The following is an 18451-nucleotide window of genomic DNA, read 5'->3' on the forward strand; positions in this document are numbered from 1 at the left end:
AGCCAAAACAATATTGAAAAAGAAGAACAAAATCAGAAGATTCACATTTAAAAAAGTTACTACAAAGCTACAAGAATCAAAACAGGACAATACTGGTATAAAGATAGAAGTACAGCTCGATAGAATGGAGTTTTGTATTCTTTTGAGATGGTCAATCAGATGAAACCACAAGAGGAGATACAGGAACAGCTCAAAAAAACAAAATTCATTATAGTTGTTAGAGACAGGGGGCATAGCACATCACGCAGGACCACATAGAATAACACCAAGGTGGTCAGGAGACAGAAGATGGAAGGGAAGGAACCCTTGGGTCATGGCCTTTATTGTGGTTTCCACAGGAAACATAAGACAGAGTGGGGTAAACAGTTTATAATTGACTAATTTGAGTAATTTCAGGTAGCTTTGGACTATGGAGGTGATCTCTACTTGCTTTGATCTTGGTCGTGCAATGAATAAGGGAGAGGATCATTGCCCCGGCAAGTGCAGGGACAGAAAGGGGAAGTATGGCTCTGTACTCGTTAGTTTGAATATCAAAAATATGATGTATTTTGAGCCTTTTATTATCTTTAAGAATTTACTAACCCAGGGAGTAGCAGTCTCTCAGCCAGAAAGGTTTTAAGATGTCAAATCATCACAATAGACAGAAAATTTTAATTATATATAAGGCAAATGAAAATAAAAGTCTAGAAATAAACCTGCATATCTGTGATTGATAGCTTTTTGACCAGGGTGCTAAGACTATTCAATTGGGGAAAGAATAGTCTCTTCAGCAAATGATACTGGGGCAACTGGATATCCAAATGCAAAATAATAAAAGCAGAACCTTACATAATATGTAAAACTTTCACTCAAAATGGACCAAACATCTAAGTGTAAGAGCTATAACTACAAAACTCTTAGTAGAAAATGTAGGTGTAAATCTGCACATCCTTGGAATAGTCAGTGTTTTCTTAGATATAACATCACATGCCCAAGCAACAAAGAAAAATAGATTAGATATCATCAAATTAAAAACTTGTGTGCATCAAAGAATACTATCAAGAAATGACAAGGTAACTCACAAAATGGGAGAAAATATTTGCAAATCATATATCTTCAATAACACATTAGTTCACTCAATTTAAAGAATCATCTGAACAGTAGTTCTTTAAGAGTTCTTGTGCTTATTTCATTGATGGGGAAATTGAGATAGATTGATGCAAAATGATTTGTCTATAATTGCCTAATAAGTCAATGTCAGAGTCAAAGTCAGAATTCCTGCTTCCTGGTTCTCTTCATTTCAATAATACCCTACACACCATAATGTCCAGGATTATCTGGAAATATATATCTGCATAGTTTATTTTTAAGAAGATCCTTAATTTTTCTCCATTAAGATGAATTTTATTAAATAAAAAAATAAATTAGAGGTTGATTAGGCAGAAAGTTTTCTATTTAGAGTGGTTGTTGAATTAATACACAAGTCTTTCAGTTTTGGAAATATGATTTTAAATGAATATAAGAACATTTTAATATACAGTGAAATCCTTTTAAAATTTGGAGTAGTAGAGTTAACATCTTCATCAGACCTGATTCTTAACTAAAAGTATTTGCCCATCTAGTTAATTAAGATAAAAATATAAAAATAGAATTCAGTACTTGCATTTGTTAACTCTATATGAATATACAAGTACAAGGTGAATGATTAAAGCATAATAAAAGTATAAATAATCCCAAGTTAAAATTGGGATTTGGGGACCATAAATCACTAACTACCATAATCCTGTTTTATTTGGTATATATTGACTAGGTGCACAGTTTTGAGTTAATATAAAATGCTCTATGTTGGCAATGTTGAAAAAGGAAATATTAGTTTATTTTAGAAAATCTAACTTTGTCACCATGAAATAATTATATACATATTATATAATGTATACTACATATTTTACATTAGATAAATTTTCATTTTATATTTTATGTATGTATACATATTTATAGGCATACACACACCACACACACAGACAAAACTCAGCAACTAATTAGGAAATGAAATTAATTGTGGCTCTAGGAATCACCTATTTTAAAAATCACTGTATGGGAGAGAACTGAGTGATGAACTCAAAGGGAGGGTTAAAACTTAGGGTTTATACAGAAATCCTAAGTTTCTATATAAACTTTTCTTTTAAAGAAAAGAACAATACTTTTGTAGAGAAGGGACATGACAAAGGAAAAGGACTTTAAGCTTTTAGGGACAGCAAACTGTGGGAAGGATGTATATGGGAAAACTAATGCAAGGTAAGGGCTAATTCCTGAGAGTTGTTTGTGTGGTCTCCTTCTCAGTACCATCTGTCTCCAATGATAAGATTCTTATCCTTTTCCCTCTAGAAAAGTGGGGTTGGGAGATACCTTCACAAAATAAAGTAATGTTCTGCTCTTAGGCAGAACAAAGAGTTCACACTGTTTTTACTCAGTTGCCTTTAACTCAAAATAATTTTTTGTCATAGGTGTATATTTTGGCGATAACATACTCTGAACCTTTTCAATATTATTCATATACAGAAAAAATACACGTTTTATTATGAATTTTTACAAACTGAACATTCTCATGTAACTATAACCCAGATCAAGAATTGGAACATAACCAGCACTCCAGAAACAACCTCATGCCATTTTCTAGTCAGTTTCCCCTAAAGGTAACCATTGCCATGACTCCTAAGGTCCTAGAATAATTCTGCCTGTTTGGGAGCTTTATGTAATAAAACATACAATACATATTCTTTTGTATTTGGCTTGACTCATCATTGAAAATCACCTATTTTTAAAAGTAAAAATGGTCTTCATTTATTGTTGTGACAAGAGTAGATTCCTGAAAATTTGTTCGCAGTAACTTGGAAGGATTATTGGTAATGCAAAGAATTCTGGACTAAGATCTGAAGTCCTCAGTTCTATACTGGGTAGGGATTGGGGGAATGTCCCTTAACTTAGGAAAGTTTCCAAATTTGCCAAGTGGGGATAACTGTGTGTGTGTGGTGTTTGTATTTATAGGCTATGGAATATGTTAAATAACTTACCTGAAGAATATTTATTGAGCACTTGCTGTGTTCTAGGCACTCTTCTAAGTGCTGTTATGTAATTGTACACAGGGTATACAAAATTTTGTGCCCTTGAATGCTTACATTTTAAGATAAAAAGGTATGTAAAAGTACATCGAAAGCTAAAAAAACAATCAAATATATGAGGACAGAATCTTCATCTTTATAATCATACAAACCAATCATTGATGTCCAAATCACATCTATTTAGTTTTATAATGCATTATTTTATTTTACCCAAATGTCTGATATTTATAGAATTGAAATGGGTTTTTACACTAATATTATCTTCCAGGGAAAATCAGGTGTTATTTTGGGGGGATTGTCTCAGTGGCTTACTGATTAGCATGGGAAGGCATTAAACATTCTCCATGGAAATTCCACCAAATTGCCAAGCAACATACAGATAATCAAAAGCTACTGGCATTCTACCTTGTCACTGATTAAAAAATTTAACTGAGAGATGTTATGAGATGTATTATTAGAAGGCTTCAATGTATAATTAAATAAGAAAAATCATTAAAAGTATGAATGAGTTGCTAATACTTGAAATGTTTTCCAGGTCTCTTTGATGTTATTTTCAACAAAGGAAATATATGCATATTCCAAAGTCATGAAATAAAGCATCTTTCTCTTTCTCTTGACAATAGCTTTGTCACTGGAATGGTAGGTAGTAATTTTTCCTTTGACCATATGTCATGATATTCATATATAATATACTTTTGCATAAGATACATTGACAAGATTATCAAATTGTATTTTCCTTGGCTTTTGTTTTCACCTTCTTCTGTTTTGTCTTACTAATTTTCGAGATTCTAATGCATAAATGGTTCTGCATATTCACAATTAGAATCTAGGCAAAAAAACAGTAGACCGCTTCTCTGATAACATTCAGAATTTGAATGAGCCTCCCAAAAAAGATAAACTGTCATTTGACTTTTCAAAAAACTCTTTAGGGATTCTATTATTAGAAAAAAAAACATAATTTCATCTAACTATGCTTTGTATTAATTTATGCTTAAAATGTAATTTTTAATATAGAAAGCTGGCTTTTCAAAATCCATGCAATACCATATATTTTTGAAAGTGAGACAGCATAGGGTAACCGTCATACCTTGTACTGAGTGCTAAATGTGTTATAACATTTAGTTTTTATATCTACCCTATGAGAGAATACATTATTATCCTTATTTAACAGAAAGGACCCTGAAGTAGAGAAAGATTAAATGAGTTGCCCAAAGTCACATAACTAGTAAATGTGAAAGCAGGCACATTTGAACAGAGGCATTGTGACTCCAGCTCTCATGCTATAGCTTCCTTGTATAATGTTATATAATATTACATGATGATTTTTAACTCATAGCATGTTATCTAACTAAGGGGAAATAATAATTATTGAAAAAACATGCAATTTGTATGACTGAAATTTAGGTTAAATGATTAATTAGTCAAGCTTCTTCCATGGAGTCTTTTTCTGTTGTAAATTTAGCGAGCTGTCCTATACAGTATATTACTAATTTACAGTACATTCTGCTCAGTACAGGTTCTGGTAATAGTGCTTAATAAATAGGAATGTAGTAGATATGGAATCTACTCAATTAAATTGAGTTTAACAAATGTCCCACTGCTTTATTTTTCTAAAATCAAGTTAACTCTATCTCCAAGCCCCTATTTCAAAGTTGGTGGGAGAGTCCATCTTAGTTGTTATGAGCTTTGCCTTTCTACACACAAGATTTCACCTGATATAGGGTCTCAGAATATCTGGTTACAGCCCTCTTAGCTTCAGTCCATACTGATCACTGGTAGTATGCTTGTCAAACATAAGATGGTTTCTTAAAGGTGAATAACTCTTGCTTTTTTACCTTACATAAGGGAAATTTGCTGAGGTTCATAACCTTAGTGTCATAGGTCAGTCATTCAAGGGATACCCCAGAGTTCTTCTTGAGGCCCAAATGCCTCCCTGGGGCACTGAGGGAAGGTGAGGTAAGACCTCAAACAGTACCCCAAACCAGGAATGCTTCCCTATAGCATAACTTCCTCGATTTGTTTGGTTTTTTGAAAGCAAAACTTAGTAATACATGACTCTTATTTTCAGTTTTTGATTCCAAATAGTCTTGCTTTAGGAAGACACAAATGAAGACATAAAAATATAAACAATGATAAAATGCATACTAATACCTTATTAAATTATCCTACCACTGGAGTTATTTTTATTATTACCTAGTACTCTACCATGGATTATGAAAAATTAGGATAAGAAGAAAGTTCCTGGGGAAAGACACTGACAATTATGCTGAGGAATCAAACAACTGAGTTATACAAACAGATTATATGGATAGTTCAAGGGTTCTATAGAGTGAAATAGACCTTACTTATATTTAATGTCAAAACAGTTAAAATTTATTCTCTGTTGCTAATTCAAATGGTTCCACCCCTTTTTCTTTTAGGCTAGCGGTGGTGCCTCCACTGAGCTGCGGGTGCTTTACCAGTCCAACCACTGTGCACTTCTTGAATCCTCACTTCATCCTGGACACACAGTTAGTTTTGACTCTCATGGCAAAATAGCTGCTGAATTATCAACATGCTACACAGACATTTCAAAAGAATTTGTGATTTTTGTCAAGGTAAAGTGGAGGAAACCATTAAAGTTTTCTTTGCTAAATACCTACTTTTTTTTGCTCTGTTGAGCTACACTGTTGAATTGAGTCATAATGGAGTAATCAGATCTCTTCCCACTAAGTGGCATTGATGCCTATTGCCTTTTTATTTATCTATACTGAAAGGCAATAGGGATCATAATAGCGGCAGAAATGAAAATGATGGGACTATTAGCCTACATCCAACTGAAGTTAGAGTTTAAAACTATGAATGTGGGGATTCTTTATAAAAAATTAGAAAATATTATATTTGGGACTGAAACAAATGTTTATTTTATTTTATTTTTATTTTTTAATATTTTATTTATCTTTAGAGGGGACGGGAAGGAGAGAGGAAGAGAAACATCAATGTATGGTTGCTTCTTGTGCATCCCCTGCTGGGAACTGGCCCCTGCCGGGAACTGGCCTGCAACCCAGGCATGTGCCCTGACTGGGAACCGAACCTCTATTGTCTGGTTCGCAGGCCCGCGCTCAAATGTTTATTTTTAATTTTTCTAACAATTAGAATATTTGTAGCCTTTTAGTGTGGTATATATGTGATGATTTTATAGTACTTATGCTTCTTTCATTATAGTAGGTATTTGTAAACTTATTGTAAATATAGTAGTATTAATATAATATCTATCCCTTTTATTTCTTCATTTTTAGTCTCAGGCAGAGATTTGGTTAAAGATTTTTTTAAAGTTGTTCAATTACAGTTGTCTCCATTTTTCCCCCATTACTCTCTGCTGCCCTACCTACCCCCTCCTTCCACATTCAATCTCCTCCCCCCCACTGCCCTCCCCACCCCCCACCTCATTGTCTTTGTCCATGGGTCCTTTATACAAGTTCCTTGACTTGACCCTTCCTTTTCTTTCCCCATTATCCCCTCCCTGTTCTCCTCTGGTTACTGTCAGTGTGTTCTTTATTTCCATGTGTCTGGTTCTATTTTGCTCATTTGTTTGTTTTAATATAATGTCTATCATTTATGAGACTGCTTATTTTATGCCAGGCACTTTCCTGAGAACTTTACCACATACAAGACTAAATTTAATCATCATAAAAGTACCGAAAAATGTGAAGAAAGAATTTTCAGAAAAATTAAGAATTTTAGCTAGTATAGCATAGCTAGTCAATGAAGATTCATGAATCAAATTAAAGTCAATTTGTCTTCAAAACTTTTTAGACTTATAAAATAAACATTTATCACATCATTTTTATGAAAGAACAGAATTTTAATGGTTTCATAATATTTAAACATAAGGAATATATATATATATATATATATATATATATATATATTGAGTTGGCCAAGAAGTTTATTCGTTTTTCTCCCCTAAGATAGCTCTAGGAGTGCTTAGCTGTCTTTAACTTTACTTGAAACAATTTTGTTAGATTGTATTGTGATAGCTAACACATCAGCGTGCATTTAAAAAAGCTTATCAAAATTGGTGAATTTTTGTGTAGCCATTTTAATACTGAAGATGGAAGAAAATAAGTGACACTTTCAGCATATTCTTTATTATTTCAAGAAAGGTAAATATACAATTGAATCATGAACACACAAAATATAATTTGTGAAGTGTATGGAGAAGCTGCTATGACTGATTGAACGTGTCAGAAGTGGTTTGCAAAATTTTGTGCTGGAGATTTCTTACTGGACAATGTTCCATGATCAGGTAGACCAGGGAAAGTTGATAACAATTGAATTGAGATATTAATTGAGAACAATCAACATTATATCATGTGGGAGATAGTTGACACACTCAAAATATCCAAAGCAATGAAGTTATTCATGAAAATAAAAAATGTATCTTCTATTCTATGGAAAAATTATTTGAACTTTTTAGCCAATCAATATATATTTCTTTATCATTGTACATTAATTTAATCTTAGCCTCTTCATTTTACCATCCTAACATATGTTACCACAACATATACATTGACAAGTCTTTGGCCACATGTTTTATTATTTTCTTAGCTTAGATAATTTAAAACTGAATTTAAGGATCATAATATAAAATCTTTAAGAATCTAGAGCCCTGGCTGGTGTGGTTCAATGGATTGAGTGCGGGCCTGCGAATCACACGATCACGGTTCGATTCCCCGTCAGGGCACATGCCTGGGTTGCAGGCCAGTTCCCAGCAGGGGACTCAAGAGAGGCAACCATACATTGTTGTTTCTCTCCTTCTCTCCTTCCCTTCCTCCATAAAGATAAATAAATAAAATACTTAATAAAAAAATCTAGAAAGATACTGCCAAATTTTCTTCCAGAACTATACTAATTTTTAATCCTAGGAAATTTAAGTCAACTTGTGAAGTTAGAAGAAACATTCACATATCACTCTCACTGCTGACACTAAGTTTAGAGTTTAGGGGTCTTGAGACCACTAGAGCAACTCGGAACTCACTGAAATCTGTTTTACTCATGGTTAAGGTTTATTACAGAGAAGAATATAGGTTAAAATCAGCAAAGGGAATACATACATATGGCAAAGTCTAGGAAAATACCAAGTGTTGTCCTCTTCCCATGGATTCAAGACATTGTTACTTTTTTTTGCACTAATATGTGACAGTATGCATGGAGTATTGCAAATCAGGGAAACAAGATCACCTGAAATTTGGTGCTCAGAGTCTTTGGTAGGGTTTTACCAAGTAGGGCAAAATCTGGCTGAACATCAGGAGGTGAGGGTGGGAGAGCCAGCGAAGCTTTGAAGCTTCACTGGCATTACTGCCTGAGCTTCCCCTTTTGTCCCCACCACCCACTCCTGGTCTGTGGGAAAATTGTTTTCCATGAAACCAGTCGCTGATGCCAAAAAGATTGGGAACTCTGATGTAAAGGGTGCATGTGGCTGATCTGTCTTCAGCCTCTGAGAAGGTCAACAGACACCTTGTGAGCCAAAGTCCTTACCTCCAATCATATTTTTTACTCTATGGCTGGCCCAAGGCCCTCAAACAAACAAAAACATCCCTGTCAGGCATTACATTAAGGGTTTAGAGATTAACTCTCTGAAGGTCAAAAGCCAGACCTCTCTGTGTAAAGTTAAATTCTTTACTATCTAACCGACTTCCTTTGGCAGTTATTGACCCCATTGTCAAATATGGTCCTTAAAAAACAAACACCTGACAATTTTCTAGAGGAGTAAACATCTAATTTTAGCTTTATTTATTTTTAATTACTAGTATGGATTACCTTTCCTTATGTTTATTCACCATTTGTATTTTGTATTTTGCGACTTGTGTATTCATGTATTTTATTCATTTCTCTACATTGTTAGTGTATTTTTAATTAAATTTCAAGAAATTTTTACATCTTCATTTTAAGCTATTCATTGGATAAGATTTACTTAAAATATATCCTAGTTGTATTTTATATCTCCTTTCTTTCATTTATTTATTCCTACATGTATACATTTAACTAATGTCCATACAGTGAATTTTATAATTCAGGTAGTCTGATAGCAGTATATTCTGCTTTGTATTAGTATCAAAACTATATTTTAATAGTGATTGTAAATTTTTTAAGAGAAATGTTTTTGTTTTGTATTCTTTTTAATTTCTCTTGCATCTGATGCTGACCTTTACACTCACAATAAATAATGATTGACGTAAATTAGGAGTCTACCAGATAGCCTTTAGTTTTGTTCCGTTTTGCATCTCAGTACAATCATTTATTTATTTATTTTTTGTTTTGCTCACTTAAAACCACCAGGCTTTTGGTAAGATCCTGGTCACTGGAACTTCTGTAAGAGAATGGACTCTATTGCCATATTCCTCTAGCAAAACATGAGCTTGTTATTTATTGCCTTTCTGTTCTGTTTGTTGTTCCGAAGGGTGTGTTCCTCAACAGTGCTGTGGTTATACTTGCTACGAGCCTTTGCCAGGCCCTGTGTCTCCAGCCCAATGGGAGCTGCACTGGAGTGGGAAGTCAGTCTGAAAAATCCTACTGGAAAGTGCATAAAATCAGTGCTGGGATTTGCATGTTTGAAAGTGTGAAAAATGTGCAGATGTATCTGAGGATTAAGGATGGCCAGTGTGATGGAAGAGTAAGCATCTGCTCTTATTTTTCTCAGCACATGTTTAAGACATTTGCCAATAATAGATATGAGAATAGCACTTCTTTGATATTTCTTTTTTAGTTTTAATCTGTGAGCATTCTGGAAATTGGATGTTATATATGGCGATTTCCTTCGGTGTTTTTAATGAGTGGGGAGGGCAGCTGAATGTTTGGTATGATTCAAGAGGAATCATAATCCTTTAGACACTGTTTCTGAAACATAATGTGTATACAAAGTCACCTGGGAATTGTGTTGGAAAGTAGATTCTCACTCAGACTGCAGCAGGCTCTGTGTGCCTGCATTTCTAATAATCAACCAGCTCTCGATGCATTGGTCTACAAGCAATGCTTTGAGAATCAAGGCACTAGAAAGTCTCAGCTCAACAATATTTCCTTACTGCTTCTTAGATCCCTGAATTTCCACCAATGAAAACCCTGTACTTCGAAGAAAGTAATTTTAAATTCTAAACATTAGAGGTTCTTTTCTAACATCTTGAAACTTAGGAGAAGATTTGGGAAGCAACTAATATAACATCTTTCTTACATTCATAATTTTCCTATGGTTGAGCAGCGTATAAGACTTAGCTTACCTATTAGTGCTTTATCCATCTGTTCTTGTTTGAAACAGTTTAGTTTTAACTGCACCTTTTGGATGAATCCAGAGGTGCTCCCACTCCCCTTTCCCTTACCTATATGGTTCTGGCTACTTGGAAGAATTTACATGAACTTCTGAGGGTAGCAAAAAGAAAGGCTTAGATAGTCGTGGTTCTCTGTGTCCTTGCAGACTGGTGAGTCTGCACTAATGTTCACAGCACAGAACAGAAAAGCATATCATACACACATTTAATTAGCATCCTTGATTGACTCACCAGAGCATTGTACAGTGGGCTATATCCCATTTCGCTAAAGAGGAAGTCATGCTTAAGAAACTGTCAGAGTGATGGTCTTTAAAATGGTAAGTGGACTGAGTTTTTTAAAAAAGTAAGATTATCCTGGCCAGGCTAGCTGTGAGTATGATTTCAAAATGCCTAGTCACCCTAGAGAAGGAGCATGAGGAAGTTGCTTTTTCCTCATATCACCAATATCCACAAAGTGTATAATCCTTTCTCTTGGTGTCTTGTAGGAGTGTTCAGAACCATGAGACAGATAGTGCATTACTTAAGACACGTTTTGGGGTATGCGTGTTTCAAAGTTGTTAGGGAGAGTTTGTAGGGGCACAGATAAGTGTTACTCCAAAGTGAGAATGGACCAACATCGGAAAATTGAAAATTTGTATCTTCCCTAGATGGCAACCAAAGGGACAGCTCAGTGCTTACTCACCTTCTATTTAGCTGCCTCATACTCAAGTTGCGTGATGATTTTCATGGTTCTTCAATTTCTCCTTCACCAGTGTGTGGGCCCTGTATGACTCTTCCATTTATTTCTCAGTGTGATGTTTATCTTGTCTCTCCAAGTGACTGTATTTTCTCTGCAAGTATATAGCAGAATCTTGAATCTTTCTGCCCTCCCCTAAACACTCATGCATTTTCCCTTTTCTTCTCCTTCCTGTTGGTAGCACGGGTGACTCCACTCTATCTGATTAGGCTGAAAAAAGGAAAGTCTTTGGCATTCAACTATAAAATCTTGGTGAGCAAAGGAAGATGGTTTGAAATTTACATGTTAATACATAGAGTGTTATGCTGCTAGAGGAGACCATCCATGTGCTCATTCTTCAGATGAGGAAGCTAAATATGATCCTGGTTAAATTAGTTAGCCCAAGCCCTCCAGGCAGTGTTCAAAGCTCTCAGTGTAGGTCATTATACATCCTGACCCCTGCTGTGGAGGATTTATGGTAACAGAATGGAGAAACTGGGTTGACCACAATGAAGAGACACAAGGCTGAGATGATTCAAAATGCAAACAAAAAATTTTATACTTCAGCAATTCTCCTAGAACCAGTCTTATTGAAAGCTTGTCAGGTGAATCATTGGGTCTGAAATTGTGTCTGAGATCTTAGCCAGCACTGGGCTTTGCATCAACACCAGGAACTGCTCCCTCAACCCCCCACCCCAGCCTTCCTTTCTCCTTTCTCTTTCCTACGGACACCTCAGGATGAAAAAAAGCTAGGTTCAGGACTCCCTGTGCACTTTGGAACTGAGGCAGGCCATCGTGTATTGGAATTTCAAACCCAAGTTTCACTTCTTGAAGACATTTAATAATTTGAAAAAGGGAGAGACAACTGTTTACTTTTTGATGGAGAATCCAGTGAGATATGATGAAGGTGAAGGAGCATACACTGATTACATGAAATTTGATATTTAGAATATTTAAATAAGGAATTTGGGGCATTTCAGAGCACAATGCAGAGATACTGTAGGCCTCTTTGAAATAAGCATGCCACATTTCCATTGCAAGTAATTTATCCAGGTGGCTGAGGCTATTCCTCTATGGCCTTGTAGGGAAATACATGCTTGAAGTGGTAATGGAGAAAATAAAATGGAATAAACATTGCTAAGAAACTCACTTAGAATGGAGTCAGGAAGCCATTGAAAAAGTGGGGCTTGTGCAGGTCTTGTGACTCAGTTCTCAGAGCTACCTTTAAGTTGCTAACCAGTTGCAAAGGTTAAACTCAGCTTCAGACTGAGCCATAAACATTCTGAAACAACTGCTCCATGGAAACAATGGTTTTACTTAGTCCTTGAAGTTGTCGCTTCCCTTGTTTGCATGTTGAAACTAAACAATCCCAGTTAACATAGCCAGAATTCTTCATTTGCATAGAGGACCTAAAGAGTGGCCATATTTGTAGATTTCATCTTTATAAGATCCTCTTTTTTTACTATCTTTGGAGCACAACTTACGTTACTAATGAATCTGTGACTCTAGATTACAATAATTTTTGCTCAGATAAATGATTTTGTTCTTTATCCCAACCTAAACCTTTTTAGTTAACAGAAGCAGGCACTGTAAAAAAAAAAAAAAAAAAGATTGGTAAGGAGTGAATATTGTTTAAAGGGGTAAACAGGAAATAACATGTTCACCTAAGTCAAAATCCTGCATTTAACAACCATTTGGTTCAGTACATTGCAATTTCACCAGTGCAGCTTTGGGAAGAGTGAGGAGCAAAGAAGACTTGGGAGTCTAGCATGAGGATGAGGCATGGGCTAGCAATACTATCAGGATACAGTTTGTTCTGCTGGGATTCAGTCCCCGGCCAACAACCCCAACAATGGGCTGTGACCTCCAGAGTTTCACCCATTTGGAACAGCCAGAGTAACAGAGAAGAACTGGGGGCTCAGATTGCAGCTATTTACCACCTAAAATAGGAGTATTCTTGTAATTTAAAAATGGATATGGCTCTATGAATGTGTACCCAGTCTAATGTCAATGCCACCACATAGAGTGAGGTATGTGTAATCTTTGAGAGCTGCAGAGGTAATCTTGTTACTAATTTTTTTTTAACATCAGTGAAAATCTGTTTAAAGTAAGGTCTTCCTGGCTAATGACATACAGGTCAGTTACTTTTGTCCATGTGACTTTTTAAAAAATACTTTCTTGTTATTCTGTTACAATTGTCCCAATTTTTGCTCACTCACCCTCTTCTGCCCAGCCCATCCCCGACTCCCACAGTCAAACCCCACACTGTTGTTCGTGTCCATGGGTCATTAATACGTGTTCTTTGACTAGTCCCTTCCCCCTCTTTCCACCATTATCTCCCGTCTCCCACACCTCTGGTCACTGTCAGTCTGTTTTATGTTTCCATTCTTCTGGTTCTATTTTGCTCACTAGTTTATTTTTGTTCATTAGGTTCCTCTTATAGGTAAGATATGGTATTTGTTTTTCACCAATGGGCTTATTGCACTTAGCATAATATTCTCCAGTTCCATCCATGCTGTTGCAGATTGTAGGAGTTCCTTCTTATTTCTCCTGCATAGTATTCCATTGTGTAAATGTACCACCGTATTTGTTTGGATTCACTCATTTACCGATGGGCACTGATGTGCACTTGGGCTGTTTCCAGCACTTGGCAATTGTAAATAGTGCTACTAAGAATATAGGAGGGATATAAGTCCTTTTGAATTAGTAATTCAGGATTCTTAGGGTATATTCCTAGTGGTGGAATTGCTGGGTCAAAGGCAGTTCCATTTTTAGTTTTTCAAGCAAATTCCATACAGTTTTCCACAGTGCCTGCACCAGTTTGCATTCCACCAACACTGCACTAGGGTTCCCTTTTCTATGCACCAACACCTGCATTTGTTGTTTGTAGATTTATTAGTGATGACCATTCTGATCAGTGTGAGGTGATAGTTCATTATGGTTTTAATTTGCATCACTCTGATGGCTAGTAATGTTGATCATCTTTTCATATGTCTATGTCCTCCTTGGAGAAGTGCCTATTCAGGTCCTTTGCTCATTTTTTTTATTGGTTTGTTTGTCTTTCTGGTGCTGAGTCATATGAGTTCTTTGTATATTTTGGAGATCAAACCTCTGTCTGTTGTATCATTGGCAAATATGTTCCCTCACATGGCCGGTTCCCTTTTCATTTTGATGTTGTTCTTTTTAGCCCTGCAGAAGCCTTTTAATTTGGTATAGTCCCATTTGTTTACTTATTCCTTTATATCCCTTGCCCTATATCGGCAAAAATATTGCTGCATGGGATATCTGAGATTTTGCTGCTTATGTTTTCCTCTACGACTTTTATATTGTCATGAATTACATTTAACTCTTTTATCCATTCTGAGTTTTTTTCTGGTGTATGGTGTAAATTGTTAGTCTAGTTTTATTTTTTGCATGTACGAATCTAGTTCTCCCAACAGCATTTATTGAAGAGGCTATTTTACCTCATTGTATGTGCCTGCCCCCTTTGTTGAATATTAATTGACCATAGATACATGGGTTTATTTCTGGGCTCTTAATTTTCTTCCATTGATCTATGAGTCTGTTCTTATGTCAGTACCAAACTGTTTTGATTATTGTGGCATTATAGTATAGTTTGATGTCAGGCATTGTAATACCTCCTACTTTGTTCTTCTTTCTAAAGATTGCTGAGGCTATTTAGGGTCTTTTTGGGTTCTGTATAAATTTTTGAAATATTTTTTCTAGATCCGTGAAATATGTCATTGGTTTTTAATAGGAATGATGTTCAATCTATAGATTGCTTTGAATCTTAATGATGTTAATTCTTACAATCTATAAACATGGTATATGCTTCCACTAATTTGCATCTTCCTTAATTTTTTTCTTCAGGGTTCTATAGTTTTTCTATTACAGGTCTTTTATGTCCTTGGTGAAGTTTATTCCCAGGTCCTTTTGTTGTTGTTGTTGCTATAGTAAATGGGATTATTTTCCTAGTTTCTATTTTTTATATTTACTGTTAGTGTACAAAATGCCCTTGATTTCTGAATATACTATGTATTCAGAAATTTATATTCATATTTACTTACTAGGTGTAGTAGTAGTGTTTTTGGAGAAGACTATAGGGTTTTCTATGTACACTATAATGTTGTCTGCAAATGACAGTTTCACTTAGTCCTTTTCAATTTAGATGCATTTTATTTATTTTTCTTTTCTGATCACTGTGGCTATAACTTCTACTATTATGTTGAATAAGAGTAGTAAAAGCAGCCCTGGCTGGTGTAGCTCAGTGGGTTGAGTGCGGGCCTGCGAACCACACGATTGCAGTTCGATTTCCAGTCAGGGTACATGCCTGGGTTGCAGGCCAGTTCCCAGCAGGGGACACACCAGAGGCAACCATACATTGATATTTCTCTTCCTCTCTCCTCCCTTCCCCTCTAAAGATAAATAAATAAAATCTTAAAAAAAAAGAGTGGTAAAAGCAGACACTCTTCTCTTATTCCTCATCTTGAAGAGAAATCTTTTATTTTTTGGCCTTTTAGTATGAAGTTGATCATAGGTTTGTCATAATATGGCCTTTATGATGTTGAGGTATGCTCTCTCTATTCACATTTTGTTGACTGTTTTTATAAAAAAATGAGTTTCTGATTTTTATAAAAAAAATTTAGCATCCATTAATATGACCATATGATTTATGTCCTTCATTTTGTTTATGTGGTGTATTATGTTTAGTGATTTTCAAATATTTTACCGTCCTTGCATCCCTAGGATGTATCCCACTTGATCATGGTGTATGATCTTTTTAACATATTGCTGGTACAGGTTTCCAATATTTTGCTGAGGATTTTGGCATCTATGTTCATCAAAGATATTGCCCTGTCATTTTCTTTCTTTGTTGTTCTTTACCTTGTTTTGGAATTAGGACAATGCTAGACTTGTAAAAAGAGTTTGGGAGTCTTCCCTCTTCTTAAACTTCTTGGAATAGCCTGAAAAGGATTGGAGTTACTTCTTCTTAAATTATTTGGTAAAATTTGCCTGTGGAGCCATCCTGTCTAGGGCTTTTGAATACCAGAAAATTTTTAATGATTACTTCAATATCACTAATTGTTATTGGTCTATTCAGGCTTTCTGCTTCTTGATTCAACTTTGGAAAACTGTATATTTCTAGAAATTCATCCATTTTGTTTAATTTCTTGGGTATAGATCTTCATAGTAATTTCTTACATACCTTGGAATTTCTGTGGTATTGATTTTAATTTCTCCTCTTTCATATATGATTTTATTTATTTTGCTCCTATCTCTTTTTTCTTGATAAATCTCGTTGAATGCTTGTTGATTTTTTTTTACCTTTTCAGAGAACCAGGTGCTGAATTAATTGATCCTTTGAATTGTTCTTTTAGTCTCTATGTCATTTAATTTTGCTCTGATCTTGATTATTTCCTTCCTCCTACTCTGGGCTTTGTTTGTTTTTGTTCCTCTATTTCTTTTAGATGTAGGGTCAGGTTGTTTATTAGAAATGTTTCTATCTTTTTTTAGGTAGGCTTGTGTTGCTATGAATTTCCCTCTGAGAACTGCCTTCGCTGTGTCCCATAAGTTTTGGGTTGTTGTTTGTTCATTTTCATTTACTTTCAGATAGTTTTTTATTTCTGCCTTCATCTCATTATGAACTCAATTGTTATTTAATAACATTTTATTCAGTCTCCATGTACTTGCATTTCTTTGAGTTTTTTCTTGAGGTTGATTTCTAGTTTCAAGCCATTGTAATCCAAGAAGGTGCTTGATGTTAATTTGGATTTATGTCATTTGTTGAGGCTTGTTTTGTAGTGTACCTTTGAAAATGTTTGACCCTGGCTGGTGTAGCTCAGTAGATTGAGTGCAGGCCTGAGACCACACTATCGCAGTTTGATTCCCAGTCAGGGCACATGCTTGGGTTGCAGGCCAGTTCCCAGCAAGGGACTCATGAGAGGCAACCATACATTGATATTCCTCTCCCTCTCTCCTTCCCTTCCCCTTCCTTTCCCTCTCTGAAGATAAATAAATAAAATCTTTAAAAAATATATTTAAAAAAAGAAAATGTTTGCTATGTGTTTAAAAAAGATGTATATTTTACTTCTTTGAGGTGAAAGATTCTGTATACATTATTTAAATCCATTTGATTCTAAAGTGTCATTTAATGCTATGATATGCTTGTTGATTTTTTTGGAAAATCTATCCATTGTTGACAGTGGGGTGTGAAATCCCCTAAATGACTGTGTTGCTCTTGATATCTTTCTTGAAGTCCTCCAATATTTTTCTTATTTATTGTGGTGCTTCTGTGTTGGGTGCATATGTGTTTACAAAGATTACATCCTCTCTTAGACTACTCCCTTAAGTATTATGTAGTGACCTTGTTTGTTTTATATTATAACACTGTTTTTGAAGTCTGTTTTGTCTCATATGAGTATTGCTACCTGTGGTTTTGGTTCATGTCAGTTTGCTTGGAATATTTTTCTCAGCCCTTCACTTTCAGCCTGAATAGGCCTTTTGTTTTGAGTTGTGTCTTTTGTGGGCAGCTATATGCAGGTTGTGTTTTCTTCTCCATTCAGCTGCCCAGTGTCTTTTGATTGGATCATTTAATCCCTTTATGTTTAATGTTAATATCGACACGTACTTATTCATTTCATTTTTGCCCCTTTGTACCTATGTTTCTCACTCTCTTACTATTTTCCTTCATCTTTAAAGCAGTCCCTTTAGCATATTTTGCAATGTTGATTTGGTGGATATGTACTCTTTTAGCCTCTTTTGTCTGGGAAGCTCCTTATTTTGCTTCCATTTTAACTGAGAGCCTTGCTGAGTAGAGAAGTCATGATTGCAGGCCTTTGGTTTTCATTATTTGGAATATTTCATGCCATTACATTCTGGCTTGTAGTCTTTCTGTTGAGACCTCAGCTGATAGTTTTATTTGGGCTCCCTTGTATGTTACTTCCTGTTTCTACCTACTACTTTTAAGATTCTCCCTTTGTGTTTAAATTTTGCCATTTTAATTATGATGTGTCTGGCATGGGGGGCTTTTGGGTTCATCTTGATGAGGACCCTCTGTGCTTCCTGGACTTGGGTGATTTTTTCTCTTATCAAGTTAGGGAAATTTTCTGTCATTACTTTTTAAAACAGGTTTTATGTCCCATGCTCCTCTCCTTATGGTATTTCTATGATGTAAATATTATTATGTTTCATGTTGTCTTGTAGCTTCCTTAAACTGTCTTTGTCCTTTTTGAGTCTTTTTTCATTTGTTGCTCTGTCTGGGTATTTATTTTTTCTACCTTGTCCTTCATCTTGCTGATTTGATCCTCTGCGTCATCTACCCTGCTTTTAATTCC

General features: G+C 35.3%; 1 protein-coding gene across 1 annotated transcript in view; it reads left to right on the plus strand.

The window, feature by feature from the left end:
* RP1 (RP1 axonemal microtubule associated) overlaps nucleotides 1-18451 on the plus strand; it is a 301141-nt gene that overhangs the window by 103068 nt on the left and 179622 nt on the right. Inside the window, exons 13-15 of the mRNA XM_037031824.1 lie at nucleotides 3634-3737; nucleotides 5519-5695; nucleotides 9541-9753. Coding sequence (XP_036887719.1) covers nucleotides 3634-3737; nucleotides 5519-5695; nucleotides 9541-9753 — 494 coding nt within the window. The remainder of the gene's footprint in view (nucleotides 1-3633; nucleotides 3738-5518; nucleotides 5696-9540; nucleotides 9754-18451) is intronic.

The sequence above is a fragment of the Sturnira hondurensis genome, unplaced genomic scaffold, assembly GCF_014824575.4.
Source record: "Sturnira hondurensis isolate 20B ecotype Veracruz unplaced genomic scaffold, ASM1482457v3 Scaffold0021209, whole genome shotgun sequence".
Classification (NCBI taxonomy): Eukaryota; Metazoa; Chordata; class Mammalia; order Chiroptera; family Phyllostomidae; genus Sturnira; species Sturnira hondurensis.